Here is a 23,693-nt window from a genome sequence, read left to right as displayed (position 1 = left end):
ATCAAGTAACAAGTGGTGGATACAGTTAAGAGAACAGTCAGTCCTCGAAGTTGATGTGTTGGAAGCAGAAAATTGGGTAAGAGTAAGGATCTGAGTGACCTTGACAAGGGCCAAATTGTGATGGCTAGCTGACTGGGTCGGAGTGTCTCTAACACTGACTGTCATGTGGGGAGATCCCAGTATCCAGCGATTAATACCTACCAAAAGTGGTTGTGGGGGGGGGGGGGGGGGGAGAAAAAACAAAAGGAGAGTTGGTGACGGCATCATGGGATGAAGATCCATCAGGCTCTGATGTGAAGCTCCTCTCTGGATCTCGCTCTCACTTGAGCCTGACACCATAAGAAGCCCCCAGCCCTTCTCAGTCACGTCCCAATCAATGAGGCGTCTCCCGCAGGAATATCATGGCATCACATAAGACGAATTCTGGCGTTTGCTCATGTCCTCGTTCCTTCAATAAGACTTATTATATCGGTGCCGTATCCAAGGACAACCAAACAACGAGACATGAGAATTCCATAGGGCCATCGCAAAAAGTTGCCAAGAAATTTGCAAAACATTTTTTGCTTTTAATAATTTGCCATCTGCTGAACAGTCGCCGCCTGGAATGTCGGTAACAAGCTTTATCCTAAGGACGTGCGTTCGTCCCGCAGATGTTTAGGTTGCATAAGAAACGTCACATTAATATTAATTGCTGCATATTTTCAGGCCTGTTTAAGAAAAAAGTCGAAATCCACGGCCCGACGCACGTGTGAACATGGAAGACCTCCAGCTAAACAGCCAATTCCAATTACCACAGCAGAGCCTGGAGACGGCGACACCAGAGGGATGTGGTCCAGAACATAGCAACAGCTGCCCTCTGCCAGCCAAAGAGCGGGACTAGGGGGGCAGAAGAGGTAATGGGTAGACACAGTGCCATGCTGCACGACTTTACTATGTGCGACGCTATCAAAAGACATGACCACTGTAGAATCTGCCGCTGCTGATGGCCGTGGTCCAGCCTTAGGCTGCGGCCCGCAATGCACGAACACCCACCGTGTGGCAGCCGTGGCGGATCGCTGACCCGTTCACTTCAAATGGGTCTGGAATCCGCCCGTTCCGCAAAAAGATAGAACATGCCCTATCTTTTTGCAGAACGGAAGTACGGGACTCCATAATGCTTCCGTAGGGTTCCGTTCCGCATCTCCGGATCCATTGACTGATGCGGAATGCACACGGAACGGTGCCCGTGTACTGCAGATCCGCAAATGCGGTCCACAATACGGACATGGAGCGCACACATTCGTGTGCAATAAGCCTTATGTGAAGGCCTCTCCTGCCTGAACTATTGACTTCCATTCACCAGGAATACATTTTATTATGGACAGTCATTTCCGTATGTACAAAGCAAACCAGTAAAGAAAATATATAAGACAAGACGCAGACCCCAAGACGTCTTAAGGGGAAACCCCGGAGAGCTGCAGGCCAGCGACGAGCCCCTAGACGGCGGTGCCTCTCTCCAGGTTCTGTTTGATCTCGGCCGTGTACTTCCCATAAAACCTCTCCGCCTTCTTGTTGAACTTCGCGTTCCTCTCATTGATGTAATCGATATCAGCGTCGTCGTTGTACGCCCGGCGGCGACTGTATTTCTCGCGCTTTTCAATCCTGCGACACAGAAAAAAATAAAATGTATTTTAAAAAAGCACCCCTTACCCTGTATGCTAAAAGAAACCCATTATGTGTCACTACCAGGATCTTACAGAAGACGGGCTGATCAGAGGGTGCAATGGGGGCTGTAAAATTCTATATGCAGTGAGCTCCCCCTAGTGGTGACTGCAGTCGGGCATAAAAAAAAAGAAATCAGTTTTTTTATATATGGTATGGGGATAACAAATCTGTATTCATTCTTTGGAGTAATGGGGATTTGTGATGCCTTGACTGCAGACAATACAATCAGGCACCCACCTGGGTTTGCCTGGGATCTAGGTCTATCTGATCACTTAGGATTCCCCTGATCACCAGGGTGTATTCATTAGGATCCTCTTATCCTTTACTGAATAAAGTGTTTATTAATGTGCGGCATCTTACAATAAAAGGTGGTGGAGAGAACATCTCCTAAGCATTTACACTGGGATCAGCCCCTATAGGTACAGCTGCACAGAGCCTACAGTACAGCAAATTTGAGAATATGCGGCAGCGAGGTATAAAGTGCTTACTGTTTCTCCAGGTCGGTGACCATCCTGTCAATGCCATCCTTGGATGGGACATGTGTTCCATGGTAGAGTGTGTCAGATGTCGGGTAGAAGCTTTCACCACTAGAATAAATGAGCAAAGAGCACAGTGTGTTATATACAGAATACAATGTACAGCCAGCAGAATAGTGAGTGCAGCTCTGGAGTGTAATACAGGATGTAACTCAGGATCAGTACAGGATAAGTAATGTATGTACACAGTGGCTGCACCAGCAGAATAGTGAGTGCAGCTCTGGAGTATAATACAGGATGTAACTCAGGATCAGTACAGGATAAGTAATGTAATGTATGTACATAGTGACTGCACCAGCAGAATAGTGAGTGCAGCTCTGGAGTATAATACAGGATGTAACTCAGGATCAGTACAGGATAAGTAATGTATGTACACAGTGACTCCACCAGCAGGATAGTGAGTGCAGCTCTGGAGTATAATACAGGATGTAACTCAGGATCAGTACAGGATAAGTAATGTATGTATGTACACCGTGACTGCACCAGCAGAATAGTGAGTGCAGCTCTGGAGTATAATACAGGATGTAACTCAGGATCAGTACAGGATAAGTAATGTAATGTATGTACACAGTGACTGCTCCAGCAGAATAGTGAGTGCAGCTCTGGAGTATAATACAGGATGTAACTCAGGATCAGTACAGGATAAGTAATGTATGTACACAGTGACTGCACCAGCAGAATAGTGAGTGCAGCTCTGGAGTATAATACAGGATGTAACTCAGGATCAGTACAGGATAAGTAATGTATGTATGTACACAGTGACTGCACCAGCAGAATAGTGAGTGCAGCTCTGGAGTATAATACAGGATGTAACCCAGGATCAGTACAGGATAAGTAATGTATGTACACAGTGACTGCACCAGCAGAATAGTGAGTGCAGCTCTGGAGTATAATACAGGATGTAACCCAGGATCAGTACAGGATAAGTAATGTATGTACACAGTGACTCCACCAGCAGAATAGTGAGTGCAGCTCTGGAGTATAATACAGGATGTAACTCAGGATCAGTACAGGATAAGTAATGTACACAGTGACTGCAGATTATATATACACACATACATACACACCGTATTTTTCGCTCTATAAGATGCACCCAATGATAAGGCGCACCCCAGAATTTAGAGGAGGAAAATAAGATATGTAATAAGTTTATTTATTTATTGTTTATATATAAAATTTGGAAAGGGTGTGATTCATAATCACTTTTTTTTTTTTTTTACTTTTTATTTAAGAACTATTTCCCCCCCTTAGGGGCTAGAACCTGGAATCTTTTAATCCCTTGTCCTATTCACCCTAATAGAGCCCTTTAACACTGCTGGGGCTCCAATAACAACTACCACTACACCAGCAATGAGGAGGAGGGGACCCTGTGGCCACGGCCACCAATGATTTTAATAGTGGGGGGGGGGGGGGGGCACTGCACCACCAATGATAATTAACCTTAATAAAGATACAGGAGGCGGATGCCGGCAGCAGAAACACATAGCCAGCACCGACCTCTATGACAAGGAGCGGGGTTAACTGCCGCTGATCGCAGCTCCGTGTCATAGAGGCCTGTGCCGGCTATGTGTTTCTGCCGCCAGCCCCCGCCTCCTGCATCTGTATTAAAAGGCTGATTATTGGTGGCGCAGTGGCCACAGTCCCTCCCCTCCTCCGCCCCTCTCTCTTCTCATTGGCAGCAGCAGCACAGGGGGGAGGGAGAGGCTGCTTCCTTCTCCCCTGTGCTGCTGAGGGAACATGGAGCGCGCTGACAGCAGTGCGCTCCATGTTCTGTGATACTAGGCTGCGCAGTAGCGCAACCTAGTATCGTAAAAGGCAATTCCGGTGTGCAACCCTATAATGCATACTAGTGAGCACTTCCATAATGGAAGCGCCCACTAATATTCGCTTTAAGACACACAGCCATTTTCCCCCTACTTTTGGGGGAGGCTAGAGGCCGCATCTCCCCTCGTGTCCAGGCTAGAGGCCGCATCTCCCCTCGTGTCCAGGCTAGAGGCCGCATCTCCCCTCGTGTCCAGGCTAGAGGCCGCATCTCCCCTCGTGACCAGGCTAGAGGCCGCATCTCCCCTCGTGACCAGGCTAGAGGCCGCATCTCCCCTCGTGACCAGGCTAGAGGCCGCATCTCCCCTCGTGTCCAGGCTGGAGGCCGCATCTCCCCTCGTGTCCAGGCTGGAGGCCGCATCTCCCCTCGTGTCCAGGCTAGAGGCCGCATCTCCCCTCGTGTCCAGGCTAGAGGCCGCATCTCCCCTCGTGTCCAGGCTAGAGGCCGCATCTCCCCTCGTGTCCAGGCTAGAGGCCGCATCTCCCCTCGTGTCCAGGCTAGAGGCCGCATCTCCCCTCGTGTCCAGGCTAGAGGCCGCATCTCCCCTCGTGTCCAGGCTAGAGGCCGCATCTCCCCTCGTGTCCAGGCTAGAGGCCGCATCTCCCCTCGTGTCCAGGCTAGAGGCCGCATCTCCCCTCGTGTCCAGGCTAGAGGCCGCATCTCCCCTCGTGTCCAGGCTAGAGGCCGTCCAACACTGTCAGAGTCTCCTTTCAATTGTACAAGTTTCCCCAATAAACTTGGACGCATTGATTACAATGCTGTCTGCATGCGCATGTCAGTTCTGCGGCCCCGCAAAAAAAAGATAGAACTCCTATTCTTGTTTGTTTTGATGACTCAGATACGACATTTGTAGTGAAGTGAAAAAGAAAAATGGCAGCATGCACAGGGCTGGGATCTGTGTTTTGCAGATACACGATTTGCGGACAGCAAAACACTTACGGCAGTGTGCATGAGCCCTCATATTGTAATTACTTACATTGATGATCATTAATCACACAAGAAAGCTTCATCCCAACAACTCCTTCTTGCTGCATTTTATTTTTTATAAGTTTGGATTTTCCACATTCATTTCTGCCGCAGATAATCCCCAGCGTATCCACCTGGCACTTCTGTCTAAGGGGGTCATTACTCTGACCGTGGGTGTGGAGTCCGTGGAGTCTATAGGAAGTACTCCATGACAGGTGTACATATGGGGGCGTCACTCACTGGTTGGCTCTATTTATGGGACGCAAAGGAGCCGTCTATGGGGTCACAAGCTAAGTCTATAAAGGGTCTCCCTATTGGAGGGCACTCTCAGTCAGGTACTGTCTAAGGCATGGGATGTTCTTTAGCAGATACAGTCTGGGGTCGGTGCTGTATAGAGGACTTACTGTTTGTCTCGCTCCTTCTCATACTCCTCCATGTCTGGTTTGATCTGTCTCGTCAGTCTCTGGTACTGTCGCAGTTGTGCAGCTGCATAATCTGTCAAGAACAAGTCATTGTACATGAACAGCTGGAAGACCCCCGTACAGAAGACAGCATTTCACAGGCCACATGTACAGACAACCTACACTCTGGGCTCTGGGTTCCCATAATAAAAGCCATAACCCACATATTGCATGGTGACTGACACTATGGCTCTGATGATCCTGGGTCACCTAAGTGCCAGGAATAAAATATTCTGCCCCCCCAAACCAGCCTTTACTGGTCCTATAATGACAGTCTTCGGCAACCTACCTGAGAATCCTATATCTGGGTGCTTTTTCTTCTTCTTCCTCTCCCACCTGTCGGCCTCGTCTGCGCTGATCTCCAGTAGTTTCGCTCTCTTGTAATCCACCCCATTAGCGGCACATTCCTAGGTGGGAGCAGCAAGACAAAGGTGAGGAGCAGATTCTCATTGCACCATCTCCATGGTCCAGGATCTCTCCGGATACACTGATGTACGTTACGAGCCCACACTTACCTTCTTCCGTTCCTCCTCCTTCAGCTCCCACTCCAGTCGAGCTTTCCGAGCCTCCCAGTTGCTGGGTAACTTCTGCCTCTTGTCCTCCTCCACCACTTCCTGGTGATTCAGTTTTCGGGCTTCATTCTGTAAAATGAACAAAGTCTTTTTATTTATTTATTTCCAGCATCTGTACGTAAGAAAGACTGACGGGCGGACACAAAGCGGTGTCACCCTGCACCCCCACCGCTAAGTAGATGGCCCGAGAATCCAACCCCCACCCATCAGATACTGATGGTTTATCCTGAGGATAGGCCTTCAGTATGCTGATCCTAGAAAACCCGTTTAATTAAATTCCCCCATAAAAAGTAGAAACTAAAATGAAAAAAATATAAATAAAATTATGCCATCCACGCCAATACAAAAGGTCGCCACAGCCGCCTATTCACTTACATCCATATATACCAAGTATAAACATTTCTGAAACACAAAAAAAATATATAGAGAGAACCCGTTCTGTGCTATTTTTTGTACACTTTACTCCCAATAAAATGCAAATAAATAATTACATTAAAAAAGTATTAAAAACAGTGGCGATTAAAAATGGTAGAAAACTTACTTTTGCAGCCCAACATGAAAAAGGTTAGAGCCATTAGGGCTAGTTTCACATTTACGTTTTTTAATCTTAGGAACAACCTTCCGGATATCACAATATCCAGCATAGCCAGATAGGGATCCAGCGGTGCACGGCCCTATTGACTACAATGGGATCCGGCTGAACAAAAACAGGGGCAGTAGTCAATGGGGTCCGCCTGTGAATGGCGGTATCCAGCTACGCCTGAAACGGTCAAATGGCTCCTTTGCTGGTAAAAATGCAGATGTAAAAGTAGCCTCACCCACCACTTGTGCAACATTGCTCAGAAATGGTTAATGAAATCAATGGATTTGTTTCCCAGTCTGACAATTCAACATAGAACGTTTAAAGGGGATGTCCGCTGCTTCTATATTGACGGCCTGTCCTAAGCTGTTCGCCGGGGGTCCGACAATTGGCATCTCCGCCAACCAGCTGTTCTGCGGTAGCTCCGGCAGCAGAAGTATACGGCTCCACCTGTTGTGTACTGGACAGAACTGGTTATCATTCGTTTCAATGGGAGCAGCGCTGCAGTAACCAGATCGGTCCACTACACAATGGAGCTGCCAAAAAACAGCTGACCTACGGGGGCGGAGGATGGAGCGGCAGACAAGCATGAGAGTCCCCTCTATGGGGTTGTCCCAGTATCTGACCACAACAGATTTCCCCACTTATGACAAAAATGAGGTTTATAGCCGCTGAAGTGATGGGTGTGACGGTCACACATACATGGGGCTGCAGATAGAAGCGGAGTACAGCGCTTGGCCATCCCTGGCAGTGAATGGAGGAGCGGCAGCGCGCATGCTTGACCAGCACTCCATGGCCTCATCTTTGCGATGTATAGGGGTCTCAGCAGCTGGACCCCCACCGATCAGACACTTAACCCATATTCTGTGGATACAGGGTACGTTCTGACAGTGGGCCACCCCTTTTAAAAGGGGCTTTAGAGGGATAAACAGATTATCAGCACAGGAGAAAGATTTGTGCTGCCGATGTGTGTAATACTTTGTGTAGCCCTCCTGCCATCAGTCCGGAGTAATCGGACACACACTGGGGGCTATGGCCCAGCTGTCTGACAACTTCATGTAATGCGCTGGCGACTAGATTGTCAGATACACCTCAGGGGCTGGGCTCGGACTGTCCCTGTTCTGGGAGTGAGCAGCCACCCCCCGTCACATTATACGTCACCCTAAGACCAGGACACATTTCTCACCCTTTTCAGGTGCAGTTCTCTGAATTTTCTTAAGCGCTCCTCCCGTTTCTGCGCAGCCAGATCTTCCGCCGAAGTTGACGGCTCCTCGTCCTCTGAAGATACCTACGAATATTCAGAAGATGTCAAGTCATTTAAAAGGGACAGAAAGCTCCCGGCTCTGCTCACTGTGCAGGCGACGAGGATCTAAAGCACCCTGTTATCTGCCATTCCAAGCTAGGGAGAAGCTGGCCGCAGTGTCTGTTAGTGGGAGGACTGGGAGCCAGTGCAGAAACCCCCCCCCCCCCCCAGAGGATTGCCAAATAAACTGTGGTGAAGAACTACAAGGCCCAGCAGAGCCCCAAAAGACAGCGGCAAAGAACTACAAGGCCCAGCAGAGCCCCAAAAGACAGCGGCGAAGAACTACAAGGCCCAGCAGAGCCCCAAAAGACAGCGGCGAAGAACTACAAGGCCCAGCAGAGCCCCAAAAGACAGCGGCGAAGAACTACAAGGCCCAGCAGAGCCCCAAAAGACAGCAGCGAAGAACTACAAGGCCCAGCAGAGCCCCAAAAGACAGCGGCGAAGAACTACAAGGCCCAGCAGAGCCCCAAAAGACAGCGGCGAAGAACTACAAGGCCCAGCAGAGCCCGAAAAGACTGCGGTCAAGAACTACAAGGCCCAGCAGAGCCCGAAAGACAGCGGTCAAAAACTACAAGGCCCAGCAGAGCCTGAAAGACAGCAGTGAAGAAATACAAGGCCCAGTATAACATAACAGCCCACACTGAACAACTTCAACTCCAGGCATACCAAACACATCAGAATAAGGAGCTGCTGAGCGTTGTAGTCCGCACAGCCAGCTATCACCCCAGAATTCTCACTGACTACAACACCTGCCCTCCCTCGCTCCCATACAGCCCTCCACTGTGCCCAGGGGCCGGGGACCCTCCACCCGCTCACCTGCTCCCTCTCTTCCACTTCGTTCCCCTCGGTCGCCATCTTGATTCTAAATCCAAAAAAACTTCCGCCCGCACTACGTTAAGCAGACGTCAGGGCGTTACGTGCGTGTGACGTACTTCCGGCGCGTCCTATCACCAGGCAATACTAGTGTCTCCTAGCAACGGGAGACGCGAACATGGCGACCAAGGTGAGTGCAATGCATGAGATGAGGGGAGTGGGACTTATAATGGGCAGTTAACATCGAATGATAGTCATAGTGTCATACTGGTAATTACCGCCATGTTAATAACGGACAGGACGCCGATGTTAAAAACACGGCGGCTTCCTTCCAGCGACAGCGCCACCCCTGACCACGGGCTGTGCCTGGTATTGCAGTGCAGCTCCACTGAAGTAAATGGGACTGAGACAATACCACATGCCACCAGTGGACTGGCGTGGCGCTGTTACTGAAGGGAAGCAGACGTGTTTTTCTGATTCTCCAAGACTTGATTTTCCGCTCGTTATTTCTGTGGTTCTGATTATTAATTGTATCCATCCGCGGTATCGACTCGGTGAGGTACCGCCGCTGTCCGCGCAGGGCGATGGGCCGATCGCTGCGGAGAGAGCTGTGAAAGATAACGGCCATAATGTACATGTCTATGCAGATCATAGAGGAGCAGATCCAGAAGTGCGGCTACAGGAGCGACGGCGACGTGTGCGAGCTCTACCTGGGCAGAAGGTAAGTACCACAGCCGGTATGTGTACATCACCGTGTACCTGCAACTTGTAATAACTCACGGTTCAGTCCCAGTACTCTGACTTCCTACTCTAGAGGTTGGCAGCAAGTAGCTCATGAGTCCTGTGTGGTGAGCTGGCTCGGTGGGTATATAAGGTGTGGGAGCTGGCTCGGTGGGTATATAAGGTGTGGTGAGCTGGCTCAGTGGGTATATAAGGTGTGGTGAGCTGGCTCAGTGGGTATATAAGGTGTGGTGAGCTGTCTCGGTGGGTATATAAGGTGTGGTGAGCTGGCTCAGTGGGTATATAAGGTGTGGTGAGCTGGCTCAGTGGGTATATAAGGTGTGGTGAGCTGGCTCAGTGGGTATATAAGGTGTGGTGAGTTGGCTCGGTGGGTATATAAGGTGTGGGGAGCTGTCTCGGTGGGTATATAAGGTGTGGTGAGTTGGCTCAGTGGGTATATAAGGTGTGGTGAGTTGGCTCGGTGGGTATATAAGGTGTGGGGAGCTGTCTCGGTGGGTATATAAGGTGTGGTGAGCTGGCTCGGTGGGTATATAAGGTGTGGTGAGCTGGCTCAGTGGGTATATAAGGTGTGGTGAGTTGGCTCGGTGGGTATATAAGGTGTGGTGAGCTGGCTCAGTGGGTATATAAGGTGTGGTGAGCTGTCTCGGTGGGTATATAAGGTGTGGTGAGCTGGCTCAGTGGGTATATAAGGTGTGAGTTGGCTCGGTGGGTATATAAGGTGTGGTGAGCTGGCTCGGTGGGTATATAAGGTGTGGTGACCTGGCTCGGTGGGTATATAAGGTGTGCTGAGCTGGCTCGGTGGGTATATAAGGTGTGCTGAGCTGGCTCGGTGGGTATATAAGGTGTGCTGAGCTGGCTCGGAGGGTATATAAGGTGTGGTGAGCTGGCTCAGTGGGTATATAAGGTGTGAGTTGGCTCGGTGGGTATATAAGGTGTGGTGAGCTGGCTCGGTGGGTATATAAGGTGTGGTGACCTGGCTCGGTGGGTATATAAGGTGTGCTGAGCTGGCTCGGTGGGTATATAAGGTGTGCTGAGCTGGCTCGGTGGGTATATAAGGTGTGCTGAGCTGGCTCGGTGGGTATATAAGGTGTGCTGAGCTGGCTCAGTGGGTATATAAGGTGTGAGTTGGCTCGGTGGGTATATAAGGTGTGGTGAGCTGGCTCGGTGGGTATATAAGGTGTGGTGACCTGGCTCGGTGGGTATATAAGGTGTGCTGAGCTGGCTCGGTGGGTATATAAGGTGTGCTGAGCTGGCTCGGTGGGTATATAAGGTGTGGTGACCTGGCTCGGTGGGTATATAAGGTGTGGTGACCTGGCTCAGTGGGTATATAATGTGTGGTGACCTGGCTCAGTGGGTATATAAGGTGTGCTGAGCTGGCTCAGTGGGTATATAAGGTGTGCTGAGCTGGCTCGGTGGGTATATAAGGTGCGGTGAGCTGGCTCAGTGGGTATATAAGGTGTGCTGAGCTGGCTATGTGATAGGCTATCTGCACACATTTCCCTTGTTGATGTCTTGGGTAAAAGGGACGATTTATCGGAGTTGTGGATGATTATTGGCGTTCGGTGGCGGTATTTCTGAACCTGCGCAGTGTGAACTGTTCTCTGCTGCTGTGGTGAAGGTGTTTGGTGAGCGGACACATGGCAGCATTGTGAGGAAGAGAGGCGGAGGCTGCAGAGCACCGTGTGCCACTGATGTGAGAGGAGAACATTGGATAAGAAGGTGAGCGAGGACGGAGGACACCCCCCTACAGTGGAGCAGCTCACCCCAACATGAACCCGGGGGCACCAGACGCGTGTCTAACACAGCAGTCCAGGGAACCTACTGAGTATGGGGCTCCGGAGCGGACAGACGGAAACTGCGCACGGAGGTTACTCTGGATATCAGCTGCTGGTCACAATGATAGGACTCAACTGTGTAACATCCATGGTTCAGCCATAAATATGTACTAGCACCCTAAGGGCAAAAGTATGTGAACCCCCGTCATAATTAGTTCAGTGCAACCCAGTGATATGCCCACATTGTGCCCCCCAGTGATATGCCCACATTGTGCCCCCCAGTAATATGCCCACATTGTGCCCCCCAGTAATATGCCCACATTGTGCCCCCAGTAATATGCCCACATTGTGCCACCCAGTTATATGCCCACATTGTGCCCCCCAGTTATATGCCCACATTGTGCCCCCCAGTAATATGCCCACATTGTGCCCCCCAGTAATATGCCCACATTGTGCCACCCAGTTATATGCCCATGTTGTGCCACCAAGTTATATGCCCACATTGTGCCCCCAGTTATATGCCCACATTGTGCCCCCTAGTAATATGCCCACATTGTGCCCCCAGTAATATGCCCATGTTGTGCCACCAAGTTATATGCCCACATTGTGCCCCCAGTTATATGCCCACATTGTGCCCCCCAGTAATATGCCCACATTGTGCCACCCAGTAATATGCCCACATTGTGCCCCCCAGTTATATGCCCACATTGTGCCCCCCAGTAATATGCCCACATTGTGCCACCCAGTTATATGCCCACATTGTGCCCCCTAGTAATATGCCCACATTGTGCCCCCAGTAATATGCCCATGTTGTGCCACCAAGTAATATGCCCACATTGTGCCCCCCAGTTATATGCCCACATTGTGCCCCCCAGTAATATGCCCACATTGTGCCACCCAGTTATATGTCCACATTGTGCCTCTAGTAATATGCCCACATTGCGCCCCCAGTAATATGCCCACATTGTGCTACCCAATTATATGCCCACATTGTGCCCCCAGTTATATGCCCACATTGTGCTCCCCAGTAATATGCCCACATTGTGCCCCCCAGTAATATGCCCACATTGTGCCCCCCAGTAATATGCCCACATTGTGCCCCCCAGTAATATGCCCACATTGTGCCCCCCAGTAATATGCCCACATTGTTCCCCCAAGTAATATGCCCACATTGCGCCTCCAGTAATATGCCCACATTGTGCCCCCCAGTAATATGCCCACATTGTTCCCCCAAGTAATATGCCCACATTGCGCCTCCAATAATATGCCCACATTGTGCTCCCCAGTAATATGCCCACATTGTGCCCCCCAGTAATATGCCCACATTGTTCCCCCAAGTAATATGTCCACATTTTGCCCCCCAGTAATATGCCCACATTGTGCCCCCCAGTAATATGTCCACATTTTGCCCCCCAGTAATATGCCCACATTGTGCCCTCCAGTAATATGCCCACATTGTGCCCCCCAGTAATATGCCCACATTGTGCCCCCCAGTAATATGCCCACATTGTGCCCCCCAGTAATATGCCCACATTGTGCCCCCAGTAATATGTCCACATTGTGCCATCCAGTTATATGCCCACATTGTGCCCTCCAGTAATATGCCCACATTGTGACCCCCAGTAATATGCCCACATTGTGCCCCCCAGTAATATGCCCACATTGTGCCCCCCAGTAATATGCCCACATTGTGCCCCCAGTAATATGCCCACATTGTGCCCCCAGTAATATGCCCACATTGTGGCACCCAGTTATATGCCCACATTGTGCCCCCCAGTTATATGCCCACATTGTGCCCCCCAGTAATATGCCCACATTGTGCCCCCAGTAATATGCCCACATTGTGCCACCCAGTTATATGCCCACATTGTGCCACCCAGTTATATGCCCACATTGTGCCCCCAGTAATATGCCCATGTTGTGCCACCAAGTTATATGCCCACATTGTGCCCCCCAGTTATATGCCCACATTGTGCCCCCCAGTAATATGCCCACATTGTGCCACCCAGTAATATGCCCACATTGTGCCCCCCAGTAATATGCCCACATTGTGCCACCCAGTAATATGCCCACATTGTGCCCCCCAGTTATATGCCCACATTGTGCCCCCCAGTAATGTGCCCCCAGTAATATGCCCACATTGTGCCACCCAGTTATATGCCCACATTGTGCCCCCTAGTAATATGCCCACATTGTGCCCCCAGTAATATGCCCATGTTGTGCCACCAAGTAATATGCCCACATTGTGCCCCCCAGTAATATGCCCACATTGTGCCACCCAGTAATATGCCCACATTGTGCCCCCCAGTAATATGCCCACATTGTGCCACCCAGTAATATGCCCACATTGTGCCCCCCAGTTATATGCCCACATTGTGCCCCCCAGTAATGTGCCCCCAGTAATATGCCCACATTGTGCCACCCAGTTATATGCCCACATTGTGCCCCCTAGTAATATGCCCACATTGTGCCCCCAGTAATATGCCCATGTTGTGCCACCAAGTAATATGCCCACATTGTGCCCCCCAGTTATATGCCCACATTGTGCCCCCCAGTAATTTGCCCACATTGTGCCACCCAGTTATATGTCCACATTGTGCCTCTAGTAATATGCCCACATTGCGCCCCCAGTAATATGCCCACATTGTGCCCCCAGTTATATGCCCACATTGTGCCCCCCAGTAATATGCCCACATTGTGCCCCCCAGTAATATGCCCACATTGTTCCCCCAAGTAATATGCCCACATTGCGCCTCCAGTAATATGCCCACATTGTGCCCCCCAGTAATATGCCCACATTGTTCCCCCAAGTAATATGCCCACATTGCGCCTCCAGTAATATGCCCACATTGTGCTCCCCAGTAATATGCCCACATTGTGCCCCCCAGTAATATGCCCACATTGTTCCCCCAAGTAATATACCCACATTGTGACCCCAGTAATATGTCCACATTTTGCCCCCCAGTAATATGCCCACATTGTGCCCTCCAGTAATATGCCCACATTGTGCCCCCCAGTAATATGCCCACATTGTGCCCCCCAGTAATATGCCCACATTTTGCCCCCAGTAATATGCCCACATTGTGCCATCCAGTTATATGCCCACATTGTGCCATCCAGTTATATGCCCACATTGTGCCCTCCAGTAATATGCCCACATTGTGACCCCCAGTAATATGCCCACATTGTGCCCCTCACAGAATGCTTTCTAACAGCAGCAGCAGGACATCGGCTGTCCTGGTCCGTGGAGGAGGCGGAGCCGAGGCTGACTGCTGGATGGCCCCGCCCCCGCACAGACCAGAGGTGTGGAGAGCCGGCAGGAATGATGGAGCAGGAATGATGCTGGCTCTCTGCTTCCTATAGACGCAGAGACAGCAGCCGGAAAGTGGGACATTCCTCCCCCACAGCGGGACAGCCGCTGGATCCGGGATGGTTGGGAGGTATGCCACGGCAAACAGGAGCATCAGATCCAACACATGTCCATGTCATTTCCATCCATGGTAGTACAGCTGGTACCGAAGAGCTCTGGGACTGTTACTGACAACTCTGATCTGCTGGATCTGCCCCGGTCACCTGTAGGCTCCCAGAGTCCGATGTGTAGGAGGAACTACAGTTGGGCCATGAAGTGCTGTGGACACATTTACAGAACGGGGTTGTGCTGAAGCGCGTGGAGTCCCAGCAGCCTCTAAAAGTGGCCAGCATGCACAATGCCAGGCAGCAACTGGAGTGGTGTAAAGCACGCATGAACTGGAGCAGTGGAAACATGTCCTCTGGAGTGATGAATCTCCTCTCACTGAGCAGTCTGATGGAGGAATCTGGGTTTGGTGGAGGCCTGGAGAATGCTACCTACCAGAATCTATAGTGCCCACTATAATGTGGTGGAGTTTCTTGGGGTTTGACCCCTTATCTCCAGTGAAGGGTAATGTTAATTCTGCAGTATACACAGACATTGGACACGGTTGTCTTCTCCACCTTTGCGGTAGCAGTCTGCTGGTTCCTGCTCCATATGGCTACACCCCAGGCTCAAAGCAAGCGCCACACGGGCAAGGGGGGAGGGGTGTTTAATGTTGAGGAACATGAGCTTGGACCTTACCATTGGGATGAATTAGAGGGAGGGTTGTAAGGCAGATCTTCTCCCCAACATCAGCACCTGACCTCACAAACACAGCATACATTTCCAAAACCTTCTAGGAAGTCTTCTGAGAAGACTGGAGCCCATTACACCTTCAAGAGGGCCCAGCTCTGTATGAACGCCCCTGGCTTTGGAATGAGATTTCCAATGTAACGCCCCAGAGTGGCATTACCACCTTTTGTGCCCCTCTTCTATGTCCTACGGTTGGTCTAATGTCATCTTGTGTATTTATTCCAAGCCCTACATATGTGCATATCCTTTTTCCTGTAATGTAATGTACCTGGTCCACCAGCAGATGGCGGCAATCTTGGCAGAGCTAGTTTGCCTAGGATGGAACCTTCTTTCCATTCTAGGGAAGGCAGCAGGACCTGGTCCCTCCTGGACGAGCCCTGCAGAAGTCAGTCTAGCTTGCCCCCTGCAAGGGGAAGGGTGTGCAGCAGGCCCTCATCCCTGTTGGACGGGGCCTTGCCAAGGCCAGTGGAGCACCATCAGCTCTGCTGGAACAATAGAGAAAAGCAAAGAGCTTCAAAAGCCAGAAAGCAAGGTGCCCTGGAGAAAGATAAAAGAGAAAGATAGAGATACAGAGTCAGACTGCAGCAAGCTAGGTACAGCAGAAAGGAAAAGTTTCTATTTAACCTGATAGCACAGCAGAGCTAAAGAGAGTTCAGATGTAGTAGTGCTGAATGTGTTTGCCTGCCAAACCTATGCCAAAGCTTGCTGGTGACCAAGATAAAGTTGGAAGATTGTTGCCTGATGTAAGTTTATTCAAGTAAAGCTGTTGTTAACTTCAATACAAGTCTGGACTCAATTAATTTCTTCATCCCCTTCAACAACTATCCCTTGCTCTGCAGCGGGCGACCACGGTCCCAGGATATCCAGATAGGAACACCGTGACACGTGCACAGCCACGCCTAAAGGGACATTATAGGCTACCCTTACACCACTCTGGCATTCCTACACCTGGGTATCACCATCTACTTAGGGGGACTCCGTCCCTCGTTGCTGAAATGCAACTGGCGTCACAACAAAAACTCTCATAATACCTTAAAGGGACCCCATAGAGCAGGAATTTTTCAGGCCGCCGGCCCCGGCAAGCTCTTAGAGACCCGATGGTTACGGGTTCGCATACTACTGTGTAGGTGAAAGACAAAGACCTCAGCTCCCCCCCCGTTCTAGGCAAGGTTGGGGGTCAGCCCTCCACCTCAGTATTGATCACATTTGGTGTGTTTTTTATTAATCAGATTCTTTAGCGTTACATCATCACCAGGTCCCATCTTTTCCATCTCCCTGCAGAGGACTGAGAGACGTCGCCGACCTGTCAAGGTTTCGCTTATTAAAATATCTGTGGCTCAACCATAACAAGGTAATAAAATACAGTCCTCAACCAAAATCTACGAAAGTCCTACCAGCCCCCCTCCCCATCTTCTTACGGGTTGGGGTCACTTTCAGACCTCCGGTATAATAAGCTATAGCGCAGGGCTGCGTACCCGGAGCATCCAGCCTCACGTTGACTTTGGGCATTATTAATCAGATTCTTCTGAAAATACTGTCAGTCTTTGGACATCGCAAGATGGAAACAACGAGGGGGCATTTATCCAAATATCAGTTTTGTTTAGACCTGTTGGCCCTCAAGTTTTCCTGTCATGGGGCCAATGTGTCCCAGTATGATACATAGATGATGTGGCGGTTCTTTGTGTTGTCCTTACACATTAATCTGAGGCTAACAATCCCAGTTTTTCCAGCCTCTAATTCATCTTGTTGAAATTATTACCTTTACACTGGCTTTAGAAGCTGCTGCTTGGCATTGAGTACTGCTGCTGAGCCTACTTCTAACCAACGACATTGTAACAATTAGCCAAAGTCACCTAAACATGTCCCATGAGGGTCAATGTAGATACGCTAAGGGTGGGACGTTGGCTGCCTGAAACCAATGGTGGAAACTGAAGGGCGCAGTGCTCGTTCATCTCCACTCATGGGGTTTATAATATCTTTATGGGGTCTCCAGTCTAAATCATTGACTCTAGTTTGCTGATGTGTGTTCCTCAGACGTTTTCATTTTTTATTTCAGATATCAAAGGTAGACTTTCTGGGCAGTAATTTCCGGCTGACAGAATTATATCTGAACCACAATGACCTCTGTGATATTACAGGTACAGGTCTGAAGTGACTACATATTTGTCATCCTGCGCTCCAGTAAGAGATACATCCTGTATTATACTCCAGAGCTGCACTCACTATTCTGCTGGGGCAGTCACTGTGTACATACATTACTTATCCTGTACTGATCCTGAGTTACATCCTGTATTATACTCCAGAGCTGCACTCTCTATTCTGCTGGTGCAGTCACTGTGTACATACATTACTTATCCTGTACTGATCCTGAGTTACATCATGTATTATACTCCAGAGCTGCACTCACTATTCTGCTGGGGCAGTCACTGTGTACATACATTACTTATCCTGTACTGATCCTGAGTTACATCCTGTATTATACTCCAGAGCTGCACTCACTATTCTGCTGGTGGAGTCACTGTGTCCATACATTACTTATCCTGTACTGATCCTGAGTTACATCCTGGAGTATAATACAGGATGTAACTCAGGATCAGTACAGGATAAGTAATGTATGTACACAGTGACTGCACCAGCAGAATAGTGAGTGCAGCTCTGGAGTATAATACAGGATGTAACTCAGGATCAGTACAGGATAAGTAATGTATGTACACAGTGACTGCACCAGCAGAATAGTGAGTGCAGCTCTGGAGTATAATACAGGATGTAACTCAGGATCAGTACAGGATAAGTAATGTATGAACACAGTGACTGCACCAGCAGAATAGTGAGTGCAGCTCTGGAGTATAATACAGGATGTAACTCAGGATCATTACAGGATAAGTAATGTATGTACACAGTGACTCCACCAGCAGAATAGTGAGTGCAGCTCTGGAGTATAATACAGGATGTAACTCAGGATCAGTACAGGATAAGTAATGTATGTACACAGTGACTCCACCAGCAGAATAGTGAGTGCAGCTCTGGAGTATAATACAGGATGTAACTCAGGATCACTACAGGATAAGTAATGTATGTACACAGTGACTCCACCAGCAGAATAGTGAGTGCAGCTCTGGAGTATAATACAGGATGTAACTCAGGATCAGTACAGGATAAGTTATGTATGTACACAGTGACTGCACCAGCAGAATAGTGAGTGCAGCTCTGGAGTATAATACAGGATGTAACTCAGGATCAGTACAGGATAAGTAATGTATGTACACAGTGAGTCCACCAGTAGAATAGTGAGTGCAGCTCTGGAGTATAATACAGGATGTAACTCAGGATAAGTAATGCATGTACACAGTGACTGCACCAGCAGAGTAGTGAGTGCAGCTCTGGAGTATAATACAGGATGTAACTCAGGATCAGTAATGTAATGTGTGTACACAGTGACTGCACCAGCAGAGTAGTGAGTGCAGCTCTGGGGTATAATACAGGCTTTGATCATGTGCGGACATTATGAAATGTTCCATCTATTTCTTGTGGTCTTTAGCCATCATGTGCTGTAATTCTGATTCCTTTGATACCTTTGTGAAGACGTTTCTGTCGACCTTTAATTGCGATCTCATGGTCAGACATTTGCGGTGTCTTTATTCCCATTATGGCAGAGTCATCTAGCGGCTGCAGTTAATTTGGTTGCATATGGCGGTGTGTAGAGAAGTGATTTATCTTGAGCTGTGAGATAATCCTTCTTTCAGCTCCACTTTCTTTCATGGTCGGTGGATTTGCCTTTGATTTCTTTACACTTTCCATTAGAAGGATCAGAGTGAAGATGGGAGCCGGGTGTCGGATACGTCATTGCTCAGACCTGTGCCGGCCTGTCCGGGGCGTGTGCTTCCCCTCGGGGATTGATTTAACACACGGACATATGGAGGGTTTCTGTTTTCTGAGCCATTATCTGTTTTTTGGAAATTTTTGCGAAAGTCAATCAGATAGTGACACTGGTGACATCAGAGGAGTTTGCTGACCTCATGCCGGCAATGGGGGAGAATGGAGAATGAGAGTTACACAGTGGAAGAAGCAGGTCCCCAGCAGCACAGAGTATTTCAGGAGAGGGCTGTACTAATCTTGTGGGAGGTAACAAACTGCGAGATACATAGTGGCAGGACAAGGGTCCTCAGCATCACAGAGTATTTCAGGACAGGAGTGTGCTGACATTTAGGGAGGTTGCGAACTTAGTTATTTCATGGAAATAGCAGGGTCCCCAGCAGCACAGAGTATTTCATGAGTCGGTGATGGTAATCTTGTTGGAGGTTGATGACTGTATGTTACGCAGTGCGAGGAGCGGAGTCCCCCAGCAGCACAGAGTGTTTCAGTAGAGGATGGTGCTGATCTTGTGGGAGCTCCCAGAATGAAAGTTACCTAGCAGAAGTGGTATTAATCCATCAGAAGCACAGAGTATTTCAGGAGAAGAATATGCTGACATTGAGGGGGGGGGGGGAGACGGGGGTTCGCAAACGGAAAGTTACATAATGGAAATGGTAGTGATGCACTAGCAGCACAGAGTATTTCAGGAGAGGAGTGTGCAGATCTTTAGGTAGGTCACACATGGAGAGTTGCATAGTGGAAGGTGAAGGTTTCCCCGGCAGAACAGAGTATTTCAGGAGAGGAGTGTGCTGACATAGTGGGGAAGGGGGGCGGTCGCAGACTGATAGTTATATAGCGGAAGGGGTAGTGATTAGAGTTGAGCGAACACCTGGATGTTCGGGTTCGAGAAGTTCGGCCGAACATCCCGGAAATGTTCGGGTTCGGGATCCGAACCCGATCCGAACTTCGTCCCGAACCCGAACCCCATTGAAGTCAATGGGGACCCGAACTTTTCGGCACTAAAAAGGCTGTAAAACAGCCCAGGAAAGAGCTAGAGGGCTGCAAAAGGCAGCAACATGTAGGTAAATCCCCTGCAAACAAATGTGGATAGGGAAATAAATAAAAATAAAAATAAAATAAATAAAAATTAACCAATATCAATTGGAGAGAGGTCCCATAGCAGAGAATAATGTAATAAGGGGAGGAAAATCAGCCACCATTTTGTGTCTGTTCATTGCAGCAAGAGAAGGAAGCAATATACTACATATAGTATATGGAGACGCAATATACGTCTCCATATACTAGAATGTACTGTCGGATTTGAGAATTACTGTACGTTGAAATCGCGATGCGATTAATTTAACACGAAATAATCGCATGGCGATTTCAACTTAGCACTGCTATATTCCATAGTAGGCTAGAATTAACGAATATGGAACATAACAGTGCTTAAGTTGAAATCGCAATTCGATTATTATAACTTGAATTAATCGAATTGAGATTTCAACGTAATTCTCAAATCCGACAGTACACTCTAGTATATGGAGACGTTCCCATGGTGATGGGGACGCTCCATTAGTACTGCTATATTCCATATTCGGCGAATATGGAATATAGCAGTACTAAGTTGAAATCGCCATGCGATTATTTCGTGTTAAATTAATCGCATCACGATTTCAACGTACAGTAATTCTCAAATCCGATTCTCAAATGTTGTCACAGGAAATTATGTTAAAAAAGGGTGTATTTTTGTTCTAGAGAGATGTTGAAAAAATCTGCATGCAAATCCGCACCAATTAATGCGGATTGACCGCACGGATTTGCCTGTGAACACCTGCGGATTTCAGTGCGGATTCTCCGCACATGAATCCTGAACGTGTGCATGTAGCCTAACAGTCCATTGTCATAAATTTAGGTCCTGGCACCCAGGCAGAGGAGAGGGGTCCCATAACACAGAATCTGGCTTCATGTCAGCAGAGAATCAGTCTGCATGTCATAGTAGAGAATCAGGCTTCACGTCAGCCACCACTGCAACAGTCCATTGTCAGATATTTAGGCCCAGCACCCAGGCAGAGGAGGGAGGTCCCGTAACAGAGAATCTGGCTTCATGTCAGCAGAGAATCAGTCTGCATGTCATAGCAGAGAATGAGGCTTCACGTCAGCCACCACTGCAACAGTCCATTGGCATATATTTAGGCCCAGCACCCAGGCAGAGGAGGGAGGTCCCGTAACAGAGGATCTGTCTTCATGTCAGCAGAGAATCAGTCTGCATGTCATAGCAGAGAATGAGGCTTCACGTCACCCACCACTGCAACAGTCCATTGGCATATATTTAGGCCTAGCACACAGGCAGAGCAGAGAGGTCCCGTAACAGACGATCTGGCTTCATGTCAGCAGAGAATCAGTCTGCATGTCATAGCAGAGAATGAGGCTTCACGTCACCCACCACTGCAACAGTCCATTGGCATATATTTAGGCCCAGCACCCAGGCAGAGGAGGGAGGTCTCGTAACAGAGAATCTGTCTTCATGTCAGCAGAGAATTAGTCTGCATGTCATAGCAGAGAATGAGGCTTCACGTCAGCCACCACTGCAACAGTCCATTGGCATATATTTAGGCCCAGCACCCAGGCAGAGGAGGGAGGTCCCGTAACAGAGAATCTGTCTTCATGTCAGCAGAGAATCAGTCTGCATGTCATAGCAGAGAATGAGGCTTCACGTCACCCACCACTGCAACAGTCCATTGGCATATATTTAGGCCTAGCACACAGGCAGAGCAGAGAGGTCCCGTAACAGACGATCTGGCTTCATGTCAGCAGAGAATCAGTCTGCATGTCATAGCAGAGAATGAGGCTTCACGTCACCCACCACTGCAACAGTCCATTTTCATAAATTTAGGCCCAGCACCCAGGCAGAGGAGAGAGGTCCCGTAACAGACAATCTGTCTTCATGTCAGCAGAGAATTAGTCTGCATGTCATAGCAGAGAATGAGGCTTCACGTCAGCCACCACTGCAACAGTCCATTGTCAGATATTTAGGCCCAGCACCCAGGCAGAGGAGGGAGGTCCCGTAACAGAGGATCTGGCTTCATGTCAGCAGAGAATCAGTCTGCATGTCATAGCAGAGAATGAGGCTTCACGTCACCCACCACTGCAACAGTCCATTGGCATATATTTAGGCCTAGCACACAGGCAGAGCAGAGAGGTCCCGTAACAGACAATCTGGCTTCATGACAGCAGAGAATCAGTCTGCATGTCATAGCAGAGAATGAGGCTTCACGTCACCCACCACTGCAACAGTCCATTGGCATATATTTAGGCCCAGCACACACACAGGCAGAGGAGAGAGGTCCCGTAACAGACAATCTGGCTTCATGTCAGCAGAGAATCAGTCTGCATGTCATAGCAGAGAATGAGGCTTCACGTCACCCACCACTGCAACAGTCCATTGGCATATATTTAGGCCCAGCACCCAGGCAGAGGAGAGAGGTCCCGTAACAGACAATCTGGCTTCATGTCAGCAGAGAATCAGTCTGCATGTCATAGCAGAGAATGAGGCTTCACGTCACCCACCACTGCAACAGTCCATTGGCATATATTTAGGCCTAGCACACAGGCAGAGCAGAGAGGTCCCGTAACAGACAATCTGGCTTCATGTCAGCAGAGAATTAGTCTGCATGTCATAGCAGAGAATGAGGCTTCACGTCACCCACCACTGCAACAGTCCATTTTCATAAATTTAGGCCCAGCACCCAGGCAGAGGAGAGAGGTCCCGTAACAGACAATCTGGCTTCATGTCAGCAGAGAATTAGTCTGCATGTCATAGCAGAGAATCAGGCTTCACGTCAGCCACCACTGCAACAGTCCATTGGCATATATTTAGGCCTAGCACACAGGCAGAGGAGAGGTTCATTCAACTTTGGGTAGCCTCGCAATATAATGGTAAAATGAAAATAAAAATAGGATTGAATGAGGAAGTGCCCTGGAGTCCAATAATATATGGTTATGGGGAGGTAGTTAATGTCTAATCTGGACAAGGGACGGACAGGTCCTGTGGGATCCATGCCTGGTTCATTTTTATGAACGTCAGCTTGTCCACATTGGCTGTAGACAGGCGGCTGCGTTTGTCTGTAATGACGCCCCCTGCCGTGCTGAATACACGTTCAGACAAAACGCTGGCTGCCGGGCAGGCCAGCACCTCCAAGGCATAAAAGGCTAGCTCTGGCCACGTGGACAATTTAGAGACCCAGAAGTTGAATGGGGCCGAACCATCAGTCAGTACGTGGAGGGGTGTGCACACGTACTGTTCCACCATGTTAGTGAAATGTTGCCTCCTGCTAACACGTTGCGTATCAGGTGGTGGTGCAGTTAGCTGTGGCGTGTTGACAAAACTTTTCCACATCTCTGCCATGCTAACCCTGCCCTCA

General features: G+C 49.1%; 2 protein-coding genes across 2 annotated transcripts in view; one reads left to right on the top strand and one right to left on the bottom strand.

Annotated features, from left to right (window-relative positions):
* Nucleotides 1-1,334: 1,334 nt before the first annotated feature.
* Nucleotides 1,335-8,870, bottom strand: SYF2 (SYF2 pre-mRNA splicing factor). Its single transcript, XM_044294068.1, has 7 exons — nt 8,761-8,870; nt 7,828-7,929; nt 6,005-6,130; nt 5,779-5,896; nt 5,433-5,523; nt 2,193-2,291; nt 1,335-1,641 (listed from the first exon to the last, which is right to left on the bottom strand). The coding sequence occupies exons 1-7, from the start codon at nt 8,797-8,799 to the stop codon at nt 1,476-1,478; spliced, it is 741 nt and encodes a 246-aa protein (XP_044150003.1). The 5' UTR covers nt 8,800-8,870; the 3' UTR covers nt 1,335-1,475.
* Nucleotides 8,871-9,282: 412 nt separating this feature from the next.
* LRRC72 (leucine rich repeat containing 72) overlaps nt 9,283-23,693 on the top strand; it is a 47,473-nt gene continuing 33,062 nt past the window's right edge. Inside the window, exons 1-3 of the mRNA XM_044295046.1 lie at nt 9,283-9,478; nt 16,699-16,768; nt 17,474-17,555. Of these exons, the coding sequence (XP_044150981.1) occupies nt 9,387-9,478; nt 16,699-16,768; nt 17,474-17,555 (244 nt within the window). The 5' untranslated portion in view covers nt 9,283-9,386. The remainder of the gene's footprint in view (nt 9,479-16,698; nt 16,769-17,473; nt 17,556-23,693) is intronic.

The sequence above is a fragment of the Bufo gargarizans genome, chromosome 5 (assembly GCF_014858855.1).
Source record: "Bufo gargarizans isolate SCDJY-AF-19 chromosome 5, ASM1485885v1, whole genome shotgun sequence".
NCBI classification, from domain to species: Eukaryota; Metazoa; Chordata; class Amphibia; order Anura; family Bufonidae; genus Bufo; species Bufo gargarizans.
The sequence above is the reverse complement of the archived record's forward strand: the minus strand, read 5'-3'. Positions and strand labels throughout refer to the sequence as shown.

What these genes read in the sequence shown, in the direction of transcription:
- SYF2 (XM_044294068.1), bottom strand. Translation starts at nt 8,799, where the DNA reads ATGGCGACCGAGGGGAACGAAGTGGAAGAGAGGGAGCAG. An exon ending in AAGTGGAAGAGAGGGAGCAG is followed by an intron (nt 7,930 to 8,760) that starts GTGAGCGGGTGG and finishes GAATATTCGTAG; the next exon opens with GTATCTTCAGAGGACGAGGA. An exon ending in GAGAAGGAGCGAGACAAACA is followed by an intron (nt 2,292 to 5,432) that starts GTAAGTCCTCTA and finishes CATTTATTCTAG; the next exon opens with TGGTGAAAGCTTCTACCCGA.